General features: G+C 36.1%; 4 protein-coding genes across 4 annotated transcripts; 3 read left to right on the top strand and 1 right to left on the bottom strand.

The window, feature by feature from the left end:
- Nucleotides 1-1,293: 1,293 nt before the first annotated feature.
- Nucleotides 1,294-2,876, top strand: LOC110419939 (GLABROUS1 enhancer-binding protein-like). Its single transcript, XM_021433076.2, has one exon. The coding sequence runs from the start codon at nt 1,452-1,454 to the stop codon at nt 2,601-2,603; it is 1,152 nt and encodes a 383-aa protein (XP_021288751.1). The 5' UTR covers nt 1,294-1,451; the 3' UTR covers nt 2,604-2,876.
- A 1,992-nt stretch (nt 2,877-4,868) lies between these two features.
- Nucleotides 4,869-5,770, top strand: LOC110419571 (uncharacterized). Its single transcript, XM_021432667.2, has 2 exons — nt 4,869-5,129; nt 5,333-5,770. The coding sequence occupies exons 1-2, from the start codon at nt 4,930-4,932 to the stop codon at nt 5,535-5,537; spliced, it is 405 nt and encodes a 134-aa protein (XP_021288342.1). The 5' UTR covers nt 4,869-4,929; the 3' UTR covers nt 5,538-5,770.
- Nucleotides 5,771-6,853: 1,083 nt separating this feature from the next.
- Nucleotides 6,854-9,388, top strand: LOC110419265 (putative glutathione S-transferase). The gene is made up of 2 exons (XM_021432246.2): nt 6,854-7,843; nt 8,114-9,388. Exons 1-2 carry the CDS (start codon nt 7,529-7,531, stop codon nt 8,456-8,458), a joined length of 660 nt encoding a protein of 219 aa, XP_021287921.1. The 5' UTR covers nt 6,854-7,528; the 3' UTR covers nt 8,459-9,388.
- Nucleotides 9,389-10,838: 1,450 nt separating this feature from the next.
- LOC110420006 (pfkB-like carbohydrate kinase family protein) lies at nt 10,839-16,481 on the bottom strand. Its single transcript, XM_021433150.2, has 4 exons — nt 15,342-16,481; nt 12,251-12,436; nt 11,353-11,548; nt 10,839-11,126 (listed from the first exon to the last, which is right to left on the bottom strand). The coding sequence occupies exons 1-4, from the start codon at nt 16,005-16,007 to the stop codon at nt 11,035-11,037; spliced, it is 1,140 nt and encodes a 379-aa protein (XP_021288825.1). The 5' UTR covers nt 16,008-16,481; the 3' UTR covers nt 10,839-11,034.
- Between the last annotated feature and the right edge of the window lie 897 nt (nt 16,482-17,378).

Genomic DNA, 17,378 nt, shown 5'->3' with positions numbered 1-17,378 from the left:
CTCCCTCACCATTTCCTGGACCTCCCCTTTGAGCTACTCGTCTCGAGCATGGAGCTCTTCCATGTTCTCCTCCTGCACATCGAGACGGTCACTCATCTCGCCCACTGTCACTTCCACCCTTGACAGTCTAGCGTCCAGACCAAAAATGAGGTTGCGTGAGGCAGACTTTGCCCTTCCACCAACACGCGTTTCCTTTCCTTTGGGCATGGATTTTGACATGCTTGACCCACTAGTAGTCATATCTCACTTCCGAACACCTCCTACAAGCTTGCAAACTGTGGCGTACACACTGATCTCAAACTGCTCTGATACCAACTGTCACGAGATCATTACCCTCTCCCCCATAAACGTGCTTATAGGGGTGTGCAGCACACTCGCTTATAAAGAGCCCAAGACCTCCCGTTCTTGTCCGATGTGTGATATGATTCAATTAAATTTTAAAGTATTAGTTTATTTAATTGAACTCTTATTTTATATGAAAACTACTTAAATCCCTTAATTAAACAAAAGAGTACTTCAAGAGTTTAGGGTACAATAGAAGAGTAGAGGCTTAGTTAGTCATAAATTATAATACTAATTCAGTCCAAGATTCATCATATGTTTTCCTTTTTATCTCTAATGAATCACATATGGGTAGAGAAATTAACCCATTGCACTTGATAATATTTTTTCTGTTTTGGGATACATATAACAAGATACAAGAGAGAGTTAGAGATTCAACTTTAGACCTCTAAGGCAACAACCACTTCACACTTGATAAAAATGCATATGTGATACTTTAAAATTAAAATATTGTATGATGCATTTATTAATATTATTGCTTATTTAATCATGTACGTAACATCTATCCATTCTTCAATTTAAATATATAATGAAATAATATATATTAAATATTAGTAAACTTAAATGGAAAAAAGATATGAACAATTAATATTTGAAATAGACAAGGGGCATTAGATTAATAAACTTAACTTCTTAAATATTACTATTATCTTTTTAAATTTCATCTTTTCAACATTATGATTAATGAAAAAATTTGAGTTAAAGAATTATTTTTTTATAAAATTAAATTTCATTGAACCATTTCAATTAAAGATTCTTTATAAGTTAATAGGACTATTAATTTTCTTATTTTACTTAAATAAAAAAAATCTTATATAACCTACTATTAAATTTTTTAGCTATAATACTTAATGGGCTAAAACTTAGGTGGTGTCCCAAGGCCCAGCTCCTAGAAGCCCACTCCAAAAGGTTTTGTTTTTCTTCTTTTCAAAATTTAGGGTTGGGCGAGTCGGATGGATGGATGGATTCCTTTGCCTTTATACAGTTAAATATCGGTGAAAGTTGAGGTCTTTGGCTTCGGAGTTTCCAGCTTGACAGCTCTTCCCTATAAAAACATCAAACCCATCAAACCCTAACACTTTTGTAATCTCTTCTCTGTTTGAAAGTCGATGGCACGAAAGCGTTCAAACCCCATTGAAGATCCACCCACTGCTTCTTCATCTGAAGAAGAAAAAGAGGAGACTTCATCTGAAGAAGAAGAAGAAGGGTCTTCGTCTGAAGAAGAAGAGGAAGAGCCCAAAACCCAAACTACCCCACAAAGCCAGAAACCTCAACCTCCTAAAAAGCCTGATATTGCCACCGCTGCAACCGTTGGTGAAGAATCTGATGAATCTGACACGGATTCCGAGTCTGAATCCGACACCGACAGCCAAACTCCTAAGCCTATTGCAACAAAACCTATGGAAGAAGCTTCAAACACCAAAAAACCTAGATCCAAACCATTGGTTTCACCGATTAAAGCTTCTTCAACTAAGCGGCCCAGCGAGTCAGAGCAAGAAGCAAAGGATGTGAAACGGGCCAAGAAAAAAGCTGGGGAAGAAGTAACGGAGGTTGCTGTTGTTGAGGAGGTCAAGAAGACTGGAGAAGATGCAAAGAAACAGCTCTTCCAGCGGCTGTTTAGTGAAGATGATGAAATTGCTGTGTTAAAAGGTATGTTGGATTATTATGCTAAAAAAGGAGCTGATCCTTGTGCTGATATGAACGCATTTTATGATTTTGTGAAGAAATCAATTCATATTGATGTTACCAAAGCTCAGTTGATGGATAAAATTAGGAGGTTAAGAAAAAAATTTGAAAACAATGCTGGTAAAGGAAAGAAAGGCGAGGATAAGACTTTTTCTAAGGTCCATGAGCAGAAGGCTTTTGATTTATCGAAGAAAATATGGGGTAAAGAAGGCATCAGTGGAAAAACTGAGTCTTCTGCTGTAAAGTCAAATGGGAAAACTAAGGGAAACACTAAAGCTTTGCCTGTAGTGAAACCAGAAATTTTCTCACCAGAGAAGAAAGTGGAGCCAATGGATCTTGATAATAAGATTAAGAGTGTAGTTAGTTTCTTTGATAAGAGCATTGGCCTTGCTGGTATGGAAGAAAAAATTTTAAAGCACGGATTGGAGATAACTGGGGCAGAAAAGAGAGCAGCTTTGGAAGAGAAGTGGAGGAAATTGCAAATTGCAGAGTTGGAGCTGTTTTTACAACGTTCTGAGTTGATCAAGGAGGAGGCTAAGATGTTGTTGGAATTTTACCAGTCTGAAGACAAATAGGGTGCTGGTATAAGTAGTTAGTTTTTTTGAGCATTTTAAAGAAATGTTACATCTGTGGTTATTGGGAGTTTGTTTTTGGTTTTTTTCAATTGAGACTTATGTGTAGCATTTAATTTTGGTTAACTTGGATTATATTAATCTCTTGCATAGAGAGTAACTGCTTATTATATCTGCGTAATAGCATGCTGTTAATTGCAATTTGCTATGTTTGGATTTGCTTAATGTTTGAATCATAGATCATCTTGGAGATTTTTCCCTCCATGTGAATTGCCAGGCTGCCTTCTGTTTGTTAATTTTTTATGTTGCTACCTTGTTCACAAGTTGTTTGTGTGAAAGGTAATTGGAGGAAATATCAGTGTTAATTAATTAGTCCGTATTTAGCAGATGCAAAATTTTTGATTCATGATTGAATTGGAAGACCCTAGGAGCTTATCATCAAAAGCCTAGGTTCATTGTTTAAATCTTTCATTGGCCTCCTTAGCGCATAAAAATCTTTCCTCTCCTTAGGATTGTTGTATCCATATTTGGTTGAGGGATTTTTTAGTGCTTTACTTGTGTTTGGACTCAATTACGAGTAAAACTTGGAAATTTGTGACTTTTGTTCCTTGCACTTTTTATTTTATTTTCTATTCTGTGGTGTGCATGTCTCATTCTGGTTTTATCTAATGTTTTAGGGTTGGATTAAGGGATTAGAAATAATAGTGAATTTTCTGTTATACCAGTGATCCAGTGGGTGTCTGATGGTAAGTAATCTGCAGAAACTGTTTTTATTGGACATTTATCCATTCAATTCAGATGAAATTTGCATTGTAGTTTTCCATAATCTATTTTATTGGAAAGATCTACATTAGTTTGGAGTTCTCGTGTGCTGTTGAGGCTGTATTGCCTTTTAGCATGGTGGTTTCTGAAGCTTGACTATACATTACTGTCTTTCTTGTTGGGGACAATGGTTTGTGCCACTTTGTTCATTTTTACCTCTTACCACTGTTCACCTACACTTGTTTTAGCTGATCCTTTCATGAAAATGCCATTTTTTCTTTTTACTCCTCTAGCTCTGTTCTGATTGAACTGTTGTGTTATCAATGTATAATGCCATGCTTTTATAGCCACTACACTCAGTCTGCACCCATAAGATTGAGCCTTGAGGTTTATATGAGTGATGGCAGTTAGTCAAAACATGTTCTAGTCTAGTCTAGTGTAGTCTTTGCATTCCTACAAGAAACCTTTGTTACAATTAGCCACATTGATCATCAATAGAGTTTAAAACAATGTAAAATTTTGCCTAGTTACATGAATGACTGATGATTTTTGGTGTATTAGTCCTGGTTCCAAGTTTATTACTATAGCAGTTTATACTTGTGTACTGTCATGTACTCCGACGTGACTATGTAATCATGACATTCTAGCTATATACGTGAAATATTTCTTTCAGTCATATATATGTGTCTTTGCGTGCTTGTGGATGTCTATTAACAGGTGTAGAAAGGCAGCTCCAGGACGATATTATACTCCTTTGATTTTAAAAACAAATTACTGAAATTCTTGGTGCTTCAAACCGAGATTCTTTTCATGTGCTGTTGAGCATGTCAACATTTAAAAGATCTGGCTACGCCTTGCCTATGTGCTCTTATTTGAGATGTCTTGGCTGCCTCCCTGCGATACTTTAACTTCATATTTCAAGTTGATGCTTTTGAATGCCTGCACAATAGTTGCTTCCTCCGACCAAACCCTGCCGTGGTGGCACCGGTGCCACCGTCCATTCGGTGCTGAAGAAAAGAAATTTAGCGAGTAGAGATGAAAAAAATGTGAAAAATGATTCGATAGTAATTTTTAAAATTGATTAAAGATATTTTTGTTTAATAAATTTTTTAAGTTTATTGTTACGCACCTGGATTAGTCCTAGCCAAGGGAGGAGGTTGCCAATGGTTATTCTGCTCTCTTTCATTCCGAAGAATGATCATTAGGATCATTTCCCCCAATTATTAGTAACATTTTCCATTAAAATCATTAAATAAAAAACTAAAATATAATCAATAAAACTTAATTATAATTCAAGATTTTATATTATAAACAAGTACTAATCACCAAATTGAATAAAACCATATTGTAGTGCAAATATTTATATGGACCTGTTTGAAGGAACTGAATTATTACAAAAACGTTTTAGATGCCGAAACGCCAAACGGCAAAGAGGGATTGGCTTGGAAAGGATGAGGCAAGAACGGCCCATATCCCATATGGCTGCAATGCAAAGAAAACAAAGGTGAATTCGCTCTTTGGGCCTCTCTTCCTGTTCTCCATATTCAGAAAATAGACTGATTGAAAAATGGCATGTGCTTTTGCTTGTGGAAGCTCAAGTTTGTTGTTACTGAGAAGCCACGCCACGCCCAAGCAGTCATCCTTGCGTTATCCTTTGGCCGCCAAGGTAAGAGCAGAAAGCATGGCTACTGAGAAACTGGGAATCAAGGTGGAAAAGAACCCTCCAGAATCCAAACTTTCTCAGCTTGGCGTTCGCCAGTGGCCCAAGTATGTAAAACCTTTGTCTATTTTTGTCTACTACTATTTTCTACTGATGGGTCTTTTTTTTTTTGGTGATTCAAGCTCTCTCATCCGATATTAAGTTAGATTGATACCTAGGCATGATGACCTGAAATCTAAAGATTGTAAACTTCATGACCCAAGCTCTCTGAGATTGAGAATATATCGTAATTGTGTTTGGATTTTTACAGGTGGGGTTGTCCTCCTAGTAAATTTCCTTGGACATATGATGCCAAAGAGACATGTTATCTGTTAGAGGGTAAAGTTAAGGTGTACCCTGATGGAAGCAAGGAGTTTGTGGAGATTGGTGCTGGTGACTTGGTTGAGTTCCCTAAAGGAATGAGTTGCACTTGGGAAGTTTCTGTGGCTGTTGACAAGCACTATAAATTTGAATGAGAATTTTAATCTAAGGTTTTTTACCTTCTTTTTTTCATGATTATTATTAAATAAATATAAAGGCCTGGACTATTGTAGACTACCTATCCTGTTAAGCTTGATTACGATCAGTAGTTCAGTACTTTGAGCTAGTTTATTTGGCTGACTTAATAATATTCCACTCTGTATCTGTGTATGTGCTCTTTGTAGTTCTGCCTATATACAAAATTTGAGATGTTTGGTTTTGGACTGTGTCTGAAATTGCAGCTGTTTTACTTGGTCTGAGGTCTGAATAGATAAATGAATTTGTTGCCAATGCACCCAAAGAGATTACATTCAGTGATTTATATGTTCTCTTCAACTTCTTTTAAGTGTTTGAGTGAATGGTATGAAAATTCAATTAAAATCTTGAGCATAATGTAATTACTCTTTAGTCTTAAGACATCTTGGCTTATGTACTAATTTTATGTAAAAATTAGAGATGTCTATCATGGTCACAAATTGAGCTATTTCTGGAATTTAACTTCTTCAACTGTCATTTGTATTTGTAGATTAGTTTTTGGCAATATGAAATAGCAGGTTATCTAAATCTTTCTTCCTTTCTATCAGTTTTCTCACTTTTTTATTAAACTTCTACCTCGTTCATTTAGTTGTTTAGGGCAAAGTGATGGTTTCATGTCAAAGGCATGCAAAGCTATGTCAATTAAATACAATGCACTACCTAGGGCCCTTCTTTTCTCTGTGAGAAAGGAATTTTGTGTTAGCTTGCCCCTTTGCGAGCATGACAGCAGGATCAACAATCTCTATGACACTGAATGATCCATTTTTGACTTCTGTAGTGTCTAATTAGTTAGCTTTCAAAGGAAAATAGCTGCACATGAATCATGCATGTTTATATCTCAGAAAATGTGAAATCCGTTTCTTGATTGTTAGCCTTAGCTGAGCTGAGGAGATTGCCAATTCCCTGTATTTTAGATACCCTGGTGCTTGAGCTAATGATTCCACAATGGTAGTATTATGGATTGTGAGTAAGGTGCAAATAGAGGGTTTTATCGTTTTGCAATTGCATATGGAGATTTGTATTCAACTATTTTGACATTATGATTACTGTAGTAGCTTTGAGCATTTTTTTTTAAAATTTTTTTTAATTATCTTATATTGTTCCAAACTGAAGAACAATCAGAGGGAATAGAATTCTATTATATCGTCCTTGTCATTTGATTGGGATTTGATAACTTCATTATGATAGAATGATGATAAATCTGTAAAATTGGATCACATTTGCTGTTAGTCCCAGTTTTGCTAAGGGTTGCTATGGGGTGTGTTAAAGGATGTGTATGATTAAAGAAACTTTGTTGTATAAATAAGAAAATAAGATTATGACATAGGCCTTCGGTAATTTGAACCTTTCTTAGTTGAATTAGCTTTCCAGAGAATTACTCAGTTGGGGAAGAAGATTATTCCATCTTGTAACTATGATTTTCATTCCGGGTTTCAAAATGGGAGACCTGCCCTAGCCCAAATGTTCAGGTCCAACCATTTAAATCGGGTCAATCTTCTGGGAAAAAGAATGAGCAGCCAAGTGTTAACCTTATTTTGAAAGGTTCAGAAGAAGAAAAAAAGGAACACCTTTTCCAACTATAGTGTCTACTAGAACAGAAAATAGCAAGCAATGAAGATAACAAAAATTGAAAATTGAAGTGTATCAGATTGAGGCGTCGACCCTTGGTGACAACATGGACTGATATGTGGCTTGACTAGCAAAGTCATGATGTAAGTCGAAGTACCAAAACTCATTTCTTCGAAACTTGTTAGAGGATAAGGATGAACACAGTTAAGCGAGAGTTTGTGTGATCCGACGCAAGCTCTGCTAACACTAAATGAAGCCCAAGAAAGCCCTGGAAACGTACCAAAGGAGAATTCTACAACATTCGCTCACCGTCTCGTTTGCTTTATATAAGTAACATTCACTTATTTTGCCACAGCCCAGAAAACACAGCAAACAAAAAACAATGGCAGATGATGTAATACTATTGGATTTTTGGTCAAGCCCATTTGCAATGAGGGTGAGAATTGCATTGGCAGAGAAGGGAATTGATTATGAATCAAGGGAAGAGGATTTGAGCAACAAAAGTGCTCTACTTTTGAAGATGAATCCTGTTCACAAGCAAATCCCTGTGTTGATCCACAAGGGGAGACCTGTTTGTGAATCCCTCATCATAGTTCAATACATCGATGAGGTTTGGAGAGACAAGTCTCCTCTGCTCCCTTCTCATCCTTATGACAGAGCCGATACCAGGTTCTGGGCTGACTTTGTTGACAAAAAGGTTACAAGCTCAACTGCTGCTCCAACTATTAGTTTTCAATAATTCCATCTAGTTTGAGTTCAAGCTTTGTTAGTTGAGCAATCCCATCTCACCCTTATCACTTGATCAGCTTTGCCGAAGTTACTAGAAGTTTTAAACTTTAATATGATAGTAGACCTTTCTTAACTATCTTATCACTAATAATTTATTAGGACAAAAACTTTTCTTTCTTTTATTTCTTGTAACTAGTTTAGTTTAGAAGTTTTAACATTGAATATGCAATATATGCAGATATATCCGACGGGGAAGTTAGTTTGGGGAGCAACAGGCGAGGTCCAAGAAGCTGCAAAGAAAGGGCTGATTGGTTGCTTCAAGCTGCTGGAAGGAGAGCTTGGAGACAAGCTTTATTTCGGAGGTGAGAGCTTTGGGTTTATGGATGTATCATTGATTCCCTTCTACAGTTGGTTCTATGCACTGGAGACCTGTGGGAAATTGAGCATCATAACAGAGTGCCCAAAGCTGGTTGCATGGGCTAAAAGATGCATGGAAAGGGAGAGTGTGTCCAAATCTCTGCCTGACCAATACAAAATGTATTGCTTCCTCATGGAGCTTAAGAAGAAATATGAGGGCAAATGAGGTGGTTTACCCTTTCACCTTTACAAGACTTTCAGGCCTTTATATGGCGGTTTATTATTTTGTTGTATTTCAATAAAAAGTTGTTAAAATATATGAGAAAGGCTTATGTATTATACCAAAATATTCAAATAAACCATCTCCTTCTTGTATTGAAGGTGTCCAATCACATTAAGTGGTGATTGCAAGGATGATAAATGGAGAAGTAAAAGGATCTTTCTTTTTTATTTTACGAAGGGCAGTGCTAAAACATCGGAAAGTTTCAACCTTAAGCTGTTATTGCATATATAAATCCACAGAAACAAGAAGGAAGGAAAGCTTTATTGATGGTACACTAGTACTTCGTACTTGAGTTGAGACAAACTCGACACTGACTCATCTGCGGGGCAAAAAAATTGGACAGAAAAAAATCTAAACAAGGCAAAAACAACACACAATGTTGCACATAGTTGTTTCTCCTAATCTACAATTATTCACGTTAATTAGCCTCTATCCCAGGCCATTATTTCCTTAAAACAACCATTACAAAAAAAGGAGGCTGTTTGGTTTGGCCATTAAATTGGCTTGGTGATGAGGAGTAATGTTGACCACTCCAATTGCCTTGACAGCCGAATTGTAGGTCTGCCTGCTGGTCCTGTAACTTCATCATCCCTGAATTCTTTTTCTTCCTCAGCTATTGTAGCCAGCGTTTTTCTCAATGGAGGCTTGGCAACTGAGATAAGCTGAGGCGGGGCAACTTCGGTGGTGAACCTTCCAAGGTTCCGGAACTTAGCCATTGTTTCTTCCATCGAACAGGCAAAACTACCAACAAGTTAATGGGCTGAAGATTGATGAGATTGGAAGAGCAAGATAGAGAAAAAAAGCATGAAGAGAAAGCCTCGTAAAGGGTCATAAAAGATGAAGAGAAAGGATGGGAAAAGGAGATTGGTTCACTGCTCCATATGCAATAGAGCCATTGAATTTATAGTAGGAAGGGTTGGGGTAAAGTTAGAGAGTTGAGATAAGGGAAACGTAGCTTTCATTAGGTCGGTTGGCATGTGGTCGCATATGCCTTTTTCATAGAAACATTGATGCTCAATCACAATGGGATTTCTGTTTCAAGGGGCCGGCCATTCTTCGAAGAGTTCATATGTCTCACTGTGTATAATATCGCTATTTCTTCTACATAGCCTAGCTAGTAATAAAATGATGAAATAAGCCTACATAAGCACGTAAATTGAGTTCATTTGACACTACATTAAGTTATTCTCTCATGGTTTTTTTTTTTTTTACCTCAAATTTATGCTCTGTTTGCTACCAGCCTCCTCCTAAACAAATTCCTCACAGGTAATGTCAATAGTCAAGCTAAAATTGAACATTCAAACAACTTGTAGCAGTAATTGCTAAAGATTGCAAGAGATTGGTTTGCCCGTGTGGAAGGGACCGGACCGGACCGGACCATACCTTGCAGGAAAGAGCTGAGGAACCCAGACCAGCCACACCACAAATCATGACTTTTGGCGTAGGGGACCATAATCTTTGGGAACAATTCTTAACAAAATATTTTTACGTCCAATTGCATGCATGGCTTAGCAATGAAACTCTCTACTTGATTTGGATAGCATTTAGCAGCTTACAAGAAATATAACCTAGTACTTTTGTAATGGATGTTCCCTAATTATATAAAAACATTAGGCTCCAACCTTATTGTAGTAATTTTTTAGTTCTTCTTTGATAAATTGACAACTCTATGTCCGTTGGTGAATTACTTAAAACTCCTACTGCAGGGGATGTACTGATATGTACAAATTAACGAGTGCTGGATATGGTCACACATCACTGCGGGAGACACTGCGGTTTTGATGCTAGACATTTAGGTACCGCGGAGCATTGAAGGGACCAGAACACTGGCTGAAAACTCTTGACCTCATCAACACGTCGTACGGTAAAATAGGGACCAGTGCCAGTTGTGGTCTCTACTCTCTTGTAATTGTCCCTCAAAAGCTTGATTTTGTAGTCTTTTTCTTTTCAGTTGTTTTCATCAGTGCCGGCCTTCGAATGCAAAGCTTGTATCTTATCCTCGTGCAGATACTAGAAAATAGAGTTATCTATGGGTCAAGTCTGGTATAAAATTGCCATTTAAGTTTATTTTTATTACAACTCCTGTCATTTATTTTTATTCGGATCATAACAGTTCCACAGGGGAAACAAGGCTGTCTCTGTCTGTTCTCTAAGGCCTCGTGAAAAAGATGAGTTGAAGTCAATCAAAGAAGCCAATATTGCACAATCCTCAGGCTGTATATTCAGTTCCATCCGAAACCCGGATTATATTCGAACCAATTTCCATCTTCGGGTGAGAGGCTTTACTTGGAGGTTAGGAAGCAGAAGCTTGAAAATGAAACTACCAACAACATAGTGTGCAACATTATCATTTTTCCTTATTTTAACTCTGGCACAGCCTTTCTCTTACAGATTTCATACTTTCCTCTGACATCTAATTTGTAAAACTCTTATATCCAGTAAACCAAAATGAAATCTGATGCTTTATTTATATGCATAGAGGAACATTGCACCCAACCATCATGGAAACAAGAATAAATTCATGCAGACTGAAGAAGCTTCAAAACAGATTTCCTGTCAGGCATGCTAGGAATGGCTCCTTTCACTTGAACACAAAGAGAGGCTGCTGCTGCTGCGAGATTGTTAAAAAACAAAATATATGTGAGGATATATGTTGCATTAAAAATAAATAAATAAATATACACAATATATTTATATTATGCCATTGTACCATGTTTAGGACCAAATCCTCATAAAGTTAATAAAAGCAAGGTCATGTTTTAGGAAAAAATGACCAAATGAGTATGAGAAACTGAGAGAGAGAGAGAGAGAGAGAGAGAGAAGACTGCTAGGAATACCAGCAAATTTCAAGCATTGCTCTTTGGACTTCCCCTCTACCAGAGCCACTGCGAAAGATGCAGTAAAAGTATCACCAGCTCCTGTTGTGTCTAGAACTTTTGCAGCTGGAATGATAGGCTGTCTGATTGGCTCCTCACCTTCTACAAAAAAGGCAGATCCCTTGGCCCCAAGTTTCACAAGAACTTGCTTAACACCCTGAAAGGTATTCAATTTAACTTGCAGAAAATTCTTGGCATCTGCTTACAGACTCATATAATTGCCCAAAAAAGCTTGTTGCCACAGAAGGCCAATTGTTATAGTTAATAAAAGATATGGTCAAAGAAGAAAAAAAAAAACTAGCCCCTATCTATCTTGCTGCATGAAAAGATTTTACTACTGATGGAGAGCTTCAAATGTGCATTCTGTCAATGAGACATTTTAAGATCCCAATTCAAAGAACCTAGTCCAATGTCTATTTCTGTAGCATGTGTGTGGGAGTTCAGCATGCTAGAGCATATGTTTCAAGTACTATTAGTCTACAAGAAGCATGTCTCCTCTGAAGTATATAGAGCATTACCCATAAAGACAGAATTTGCCATGGAAGAGCAGAGATATAAACTACACATGCAATAATGAAACATAGTAACATGATATACTTATTGCTTTATTATTTGGAGAGTTTACAGACACAGAATGGCACACAGCTCTCTCAGGAAATAAATCCTTCAATTAAATAAGCCCATAATAATTTTACCCTATTATCACAATTGTTGCCACTTCTGAATGGTTGCGACAATTTATTTATAAGTTATCTTTCTAAAAGATGTCTAACACCCTATTTACGAACTTCAGGTCACAACTTAATTCTGGGTTAAACAAATGCCATGCTGAGGACCATTTTAGGTGTGCCAAACTCACCATTTTGTGACATTTTGCAGCTGCTTGACTAATCTGCTCAAAACTCTCAGTAGGCAATCCAGTCAATCGACCAAGTTCAGATTCATTTGGGCTCAAGATATCAACAAAATTCAACAATTCTTGGGGCATTGGTGCATCCATTCCACCAGCATCCATAATTACAGTAACACCTTCACTCCTTGCGGCCTGAAAAATTACAGAAAAAAATAATAAAAAGATAAAAAATATAAAAGAAAAACTAGCAAGAGAAAGAGGGAGAGTAAACACTGGCAGAATAAAGTCCTTTCAGCAAAGCAATAATAGTAGAGTACCCTTGGATAAAATTGAACTGAGAAATTATTAAACTAATCACCTATCAACTACCAAGGTCACCTTCCATTAGACCAAAAGGACTTCACTGTCCATGGAGAACCCATGACCTTAGCTTTTGGCTTCTGCAGAGGATAAACTTCATCTAACCACGCTATTTATGCACCAGTCACAATATAAGAATTATCTGTTTTACTTTGAATTGAGAATACTCCGCACAAGTAGCATGGAGGTCAACTTCTTTTTGCAACCAGATCACTTTGCGCTTCTAACAAGAGAACACTAGTCCACAAATACTCAACTATGTCCTAAAAACCACAACATTCCCCAATGTCTTCTCTCTAAAAATAAAGACTACGTTGAAGTTGCTGTCTCAGAATTCCAGCAACTAGATATTTAATACAGGCCACCATTTTGCCATTAAGAACATAAAATTGCAAAATTTATACCATATTAAAATAAAAAAGCACCCATATAACTTAAAACATACGATACTAACATCCCTGATTTTCCATAGGCATCTCAAACTTGTCTTATGTGGTTTGCATAATCCATCGTTTCCTCTACCTCTCAGTACTTATTTTTTAAATTACAGTTCATATTTTGACTCGTATTTAAACTAGAACTGATGAGACATACAAGTTCTGAGAAAGTAATATTGTTTCCAATGCCACATTGAATATCAGTTTCCTTGTTAGTTTGTCTGTTTTCTCCCATTACTATGTATTAGTTTCTCTTAGACCCTCTTCTTCTAGTTCTGAGCAGCTAAAAGACAATACAGAAGTGTTCAAAGAACACCTCTAGAAGCAACATCTCCTTAATTCTCTCCAACCTTGTGATTGAGGCATTAAAAGATCATGTTGCCCATATTCATCATATGGAAGAGTTCACCATAAGGAAACAGTCTTCGATGTCAAAAGGAATGCTATTAGCACAAGTAATCAATCTACTATAAACTCAGCACCTTTAGGTTTCAGGGAAGCCTTTATCCATTACTATTTTAGAGTACCCGAGTCATCTTCAAGGATTAAATAAGTCAATCATAAATAGATGGATGCTAACTTATGAAAAGCTTGAATTAGTTCAAAAGCCTCCCTTAAGGGAATTTTTTTTTTGTTAACGAACATTTTAATGAAGATGTTCACACATGTGCAAACCTACACAAGCCAATACAATTTGTCAAAATGTAGCCAAGGAGGCAGAATCAAGTTCATCAAGCAGACAACAATCTCATAACATTTTGATGGCTGCCAAAAGTTCAAATATAGGAGAAATTTCATGGGTAGCAATTTATTTGAGATCTGGCTATTTATACAGGTAAACCTAACTGTTGCTTGTGTCGCAAAAAGACAAAAGCATCCATCCTAGGTCTATCCGAAACAATCTACTTTCAAAGTAAGCTGCAAAGAAACCCAGATAAACTAGAACAGATATGTTGAGGTGGAGTAAGCTCTATGGCATATAGTAGTTGAAGCCTACCAGCCAACAAGGGAGCCTTCATTGCTCAGTTGAAAATAAGGCTTCCTAGGTCTACGTAGAAAACAATCTACCTTCTAAGCCTGAAGACACTCATATAGGCTAGAATAGATATGTCAAGGTGGAGTCATACTTATGCTATCTAACTTTAGATTTCAATATGCAAATTAAACATTTTAAGTGTAATTTTGATATATAAATCTATTCACAGTTACTTCTATTGTATTATTACATGCAACCAACCATGTGGAGGGGCATATCACAGTTACATACCTCAAAACATTTTCAATATGACTGAGACATTCAAGCCTCAAAGCTTAGCTAGAGCACTCCCTAAGGCATAGGGAAAGACGAGCTCTGAGCTCTGAGAGAACAATGTAGAAGATCCTCATTGCACAAATTCATCATACAGATTCTAAGAAAATGATATTAAGTAGGAAAAAAAATAAATAGTACACAGCTTACAAGTATTGTATTTAACAAGCTTAAACTGCAAGACAAATTAGCTCCTACTTCTAAACTCTAGTTTTATATCTAGTTAATGAGATCCACTTCCAGAGGCTTGCTAACAGAAAGTCTTTAGGGATTTCTATGTCCTTCTGATACATTAGAAATGTCCTGGGTAGCAAATAGAGATCATTTAATGCGGAGTAATCAATTTGCAACCTGAAGTTAAGAATCATTAAATGACTTCTACATTCTTCAAAGTGTTGCACTTGACCTAAGGCATAAAGCTAAATGTTAAAGGGCACAAAGGTTACTGTAAATTTTAATTTAGCAAAACTAGCACCACCATGGTATATGATTACGTCAATTTGAATACTACTTTTGACCAGATATAAACACATCTTTAACATCAGAAAACAGTAACCTTGGCATAATATTTGAAAAAACATATTACCACTTATCCATAATAATGTAGGATGTTAAGTGGCAAAAATAGATATTGCAATAAACTAGTACATTATGTAAAACTAAACATCAAGATGCTAACAAGATGAAACTTTGTAAAGTTTTATAATTGCAGAAACTTGCTATAGTTCCTTCGAAATTATAAAAATCTCATAATGGTAAATTGCACACACTCTCACACACAGTGTATCTCTCTAGGCCTTATAAACGCCTTTCTTTTTCCAAATTCTCATATCATTCATAGGGGTTCTAATTTAGTTAACAAAGTTCACATTCTGTAAGTCCATTAACTTATGAATTCTGTTTGGCATCCATAAATAATATCATTTTACTATGAAAAAGATCATAGTAAAAGACACATTAGCACATCAGATATGAGGAAAAGGCTCCTAACCATAGCAACTTGAATATTGACAGAATCCGGAATTTCCCTCTGAAGCAAAACAATGCCAGCCTTCTTAATTACATCCAAATCCTGGTCAGACAATTTGTCAGGCCAACAACTCATATTAGCACCACCAACAATGATAATAGAATTCTGCCCATCAGACTGCAACATCACCACAGCATGACCGGTAGGCACACCACTACCCAAACTCTTCAAATACTCCAAACGGACCCCACCATTTCCCAATGCCTCAGTTATCAATTTCCCATGTGCATCATCGCCTACTTGTCCTACAAAATATGTCGGGTAAGAAAGTTTCGCCCCACATGTTGCCTGGTTGGCTCCTTTGCCTCCTGCAAGAGTTTGGCCACTTTTCGCTGATATGGTCTCTCCTTCTTTGGGTAATCTGTCGATTTCCACATAGATATCTGCATTGGCTGAGCCAACTACTACTAAGGGTGGCGGTTGGGTTATTGGGGTCTCTGTGTTTTTGATTGAGTTTACGGAAAATGAGAGAAGTGATTGGTTTTTGCTTGATTGGTTTTGGTTTTTGTTGTTGAATAATGGGAATTGGAATTGGGTTAAGCTTTTGATGGGTCGGGGTGTTTGATCGGTTCGGATTTTGGCGTAGCAACTGAAGTTGTTTGATGGTGAAAGTGCGACTCCTTTCATCTTTCAGTGTATGCTATGAAGTTGAAAGACCTTTTTCCTTTGTTTCCTAGGTGCTCTCAATGTGAAAGCCGGATTGAAGTCCAGTCCATCTCAAAGACACACAAGGACTTCGGCTTTGCTTGGACTGCAGCTTGTACCACGTGCGACTCTCGAAGATTAGGGAGGAACTCTAAAGTTTAAACAAGTGTCCAAATCGATGTTAGTGATGTTGATATGATGCTAATGTGTTGGATTTTTTTTTTTTTCACTATATCATAAGAATTAAATTATATAAAATATGAAAATTAAAATAAATAAAATTTTATAATATAAAGATTAAATTAAATAAAATTTTGTTATATAAAAACTTAATTGAACAAAATTCTATGATATAGAAACTAAATTAAATACTTTTACATTTTTTTTGTTTGTTTAGCATTACATATGAGAATGTTGGTTGTTCTTATAAGCTAAAACGAGGGTATGGAGTGTATGAAAATATTAAAACATTATTGTTAAATGCAATTTTTACTTAAATATAAAGTGTATGAAAATCTTTTGTATTGTTGATCTATTTATGCAATCCAAGAAAAAGTATACACTAAAATGATATTATTTTATTAATTTTTTTATTTTTATAAAAATGGACCAACTAATTATGTTACTTAATTAAAAAAAATCAAGTATATTTACAAAAGAAATTTATTAATAGAAGGAACCAACGGTCCACCTCTAGATCAATATAAAAAAATATTGACCCTTAATTTTCATGCATATGCTCATGATCAAAACATACGTTTACCTCAAAATTACTTAAATGAATTGAGCTGAGTCAAAAATTTTGTAGCATCTTTCCTGTATTCACATTACTAACATTGTCTATTCTCTACATCAATTACAAAATAAGAAGGGAACAATAGATTTCTTGACATTTTGATGTCAAAATAACAACATTTCACTAGTTAGTTACAAAAACAAGTGTAAGACCCAATTGTAACAACAATCCAAACCATACAGCAAAATAACAACAGATAACAAACTACAATGTCCCAATAAACCACATAGTAGATCATTTGGTATTTTTTATAGGGTTATTTTTTTAAATGGCTCGATGCATAAAACATTTCTGGCAACAGACCTCCTTATAATTTTAACTGTTTTTAACCAAGAGAATTAAAATTTAAATAAAATTATCCGTAATGAAACAGACCCACTTATTTAGCTCCATGCCTCAACTCGAAATTTATTAACAAATCAAGTATGTTTAGGTCTACACCTCAAACTGGCTCATATGCTTTAAGCTTTTATTCTCAGACCATTCATCTCTAGAGTTTTTCTTACCAAAAAGAAAAACGTTTAAATATTTTGAGTATTTGGAGTAATTTTTGATGC

Source organism: Theobroma umbraticum, unplaced genomic scaffold (genome assembly GCF_002168275.2).
Source record: "Theobroma umbraticum cultivar Fairchild unplaced genomic scaffold, ASM216827v3 scaffold_67.0, whole genome shotgun sequence".
Classification (NCBI taxonomy): Eukaryota; Viridiplantae; Streptophyta; class Magnoliopsida; order Malvales; family Malvaceae; genus Theobroma; species Theobroma umbraticum.
The sequence above is the reverse complement of the archived record's forward strand: the minus strand, read 5'-3'. Positions and strand labels throughout refer to the sequence as shown.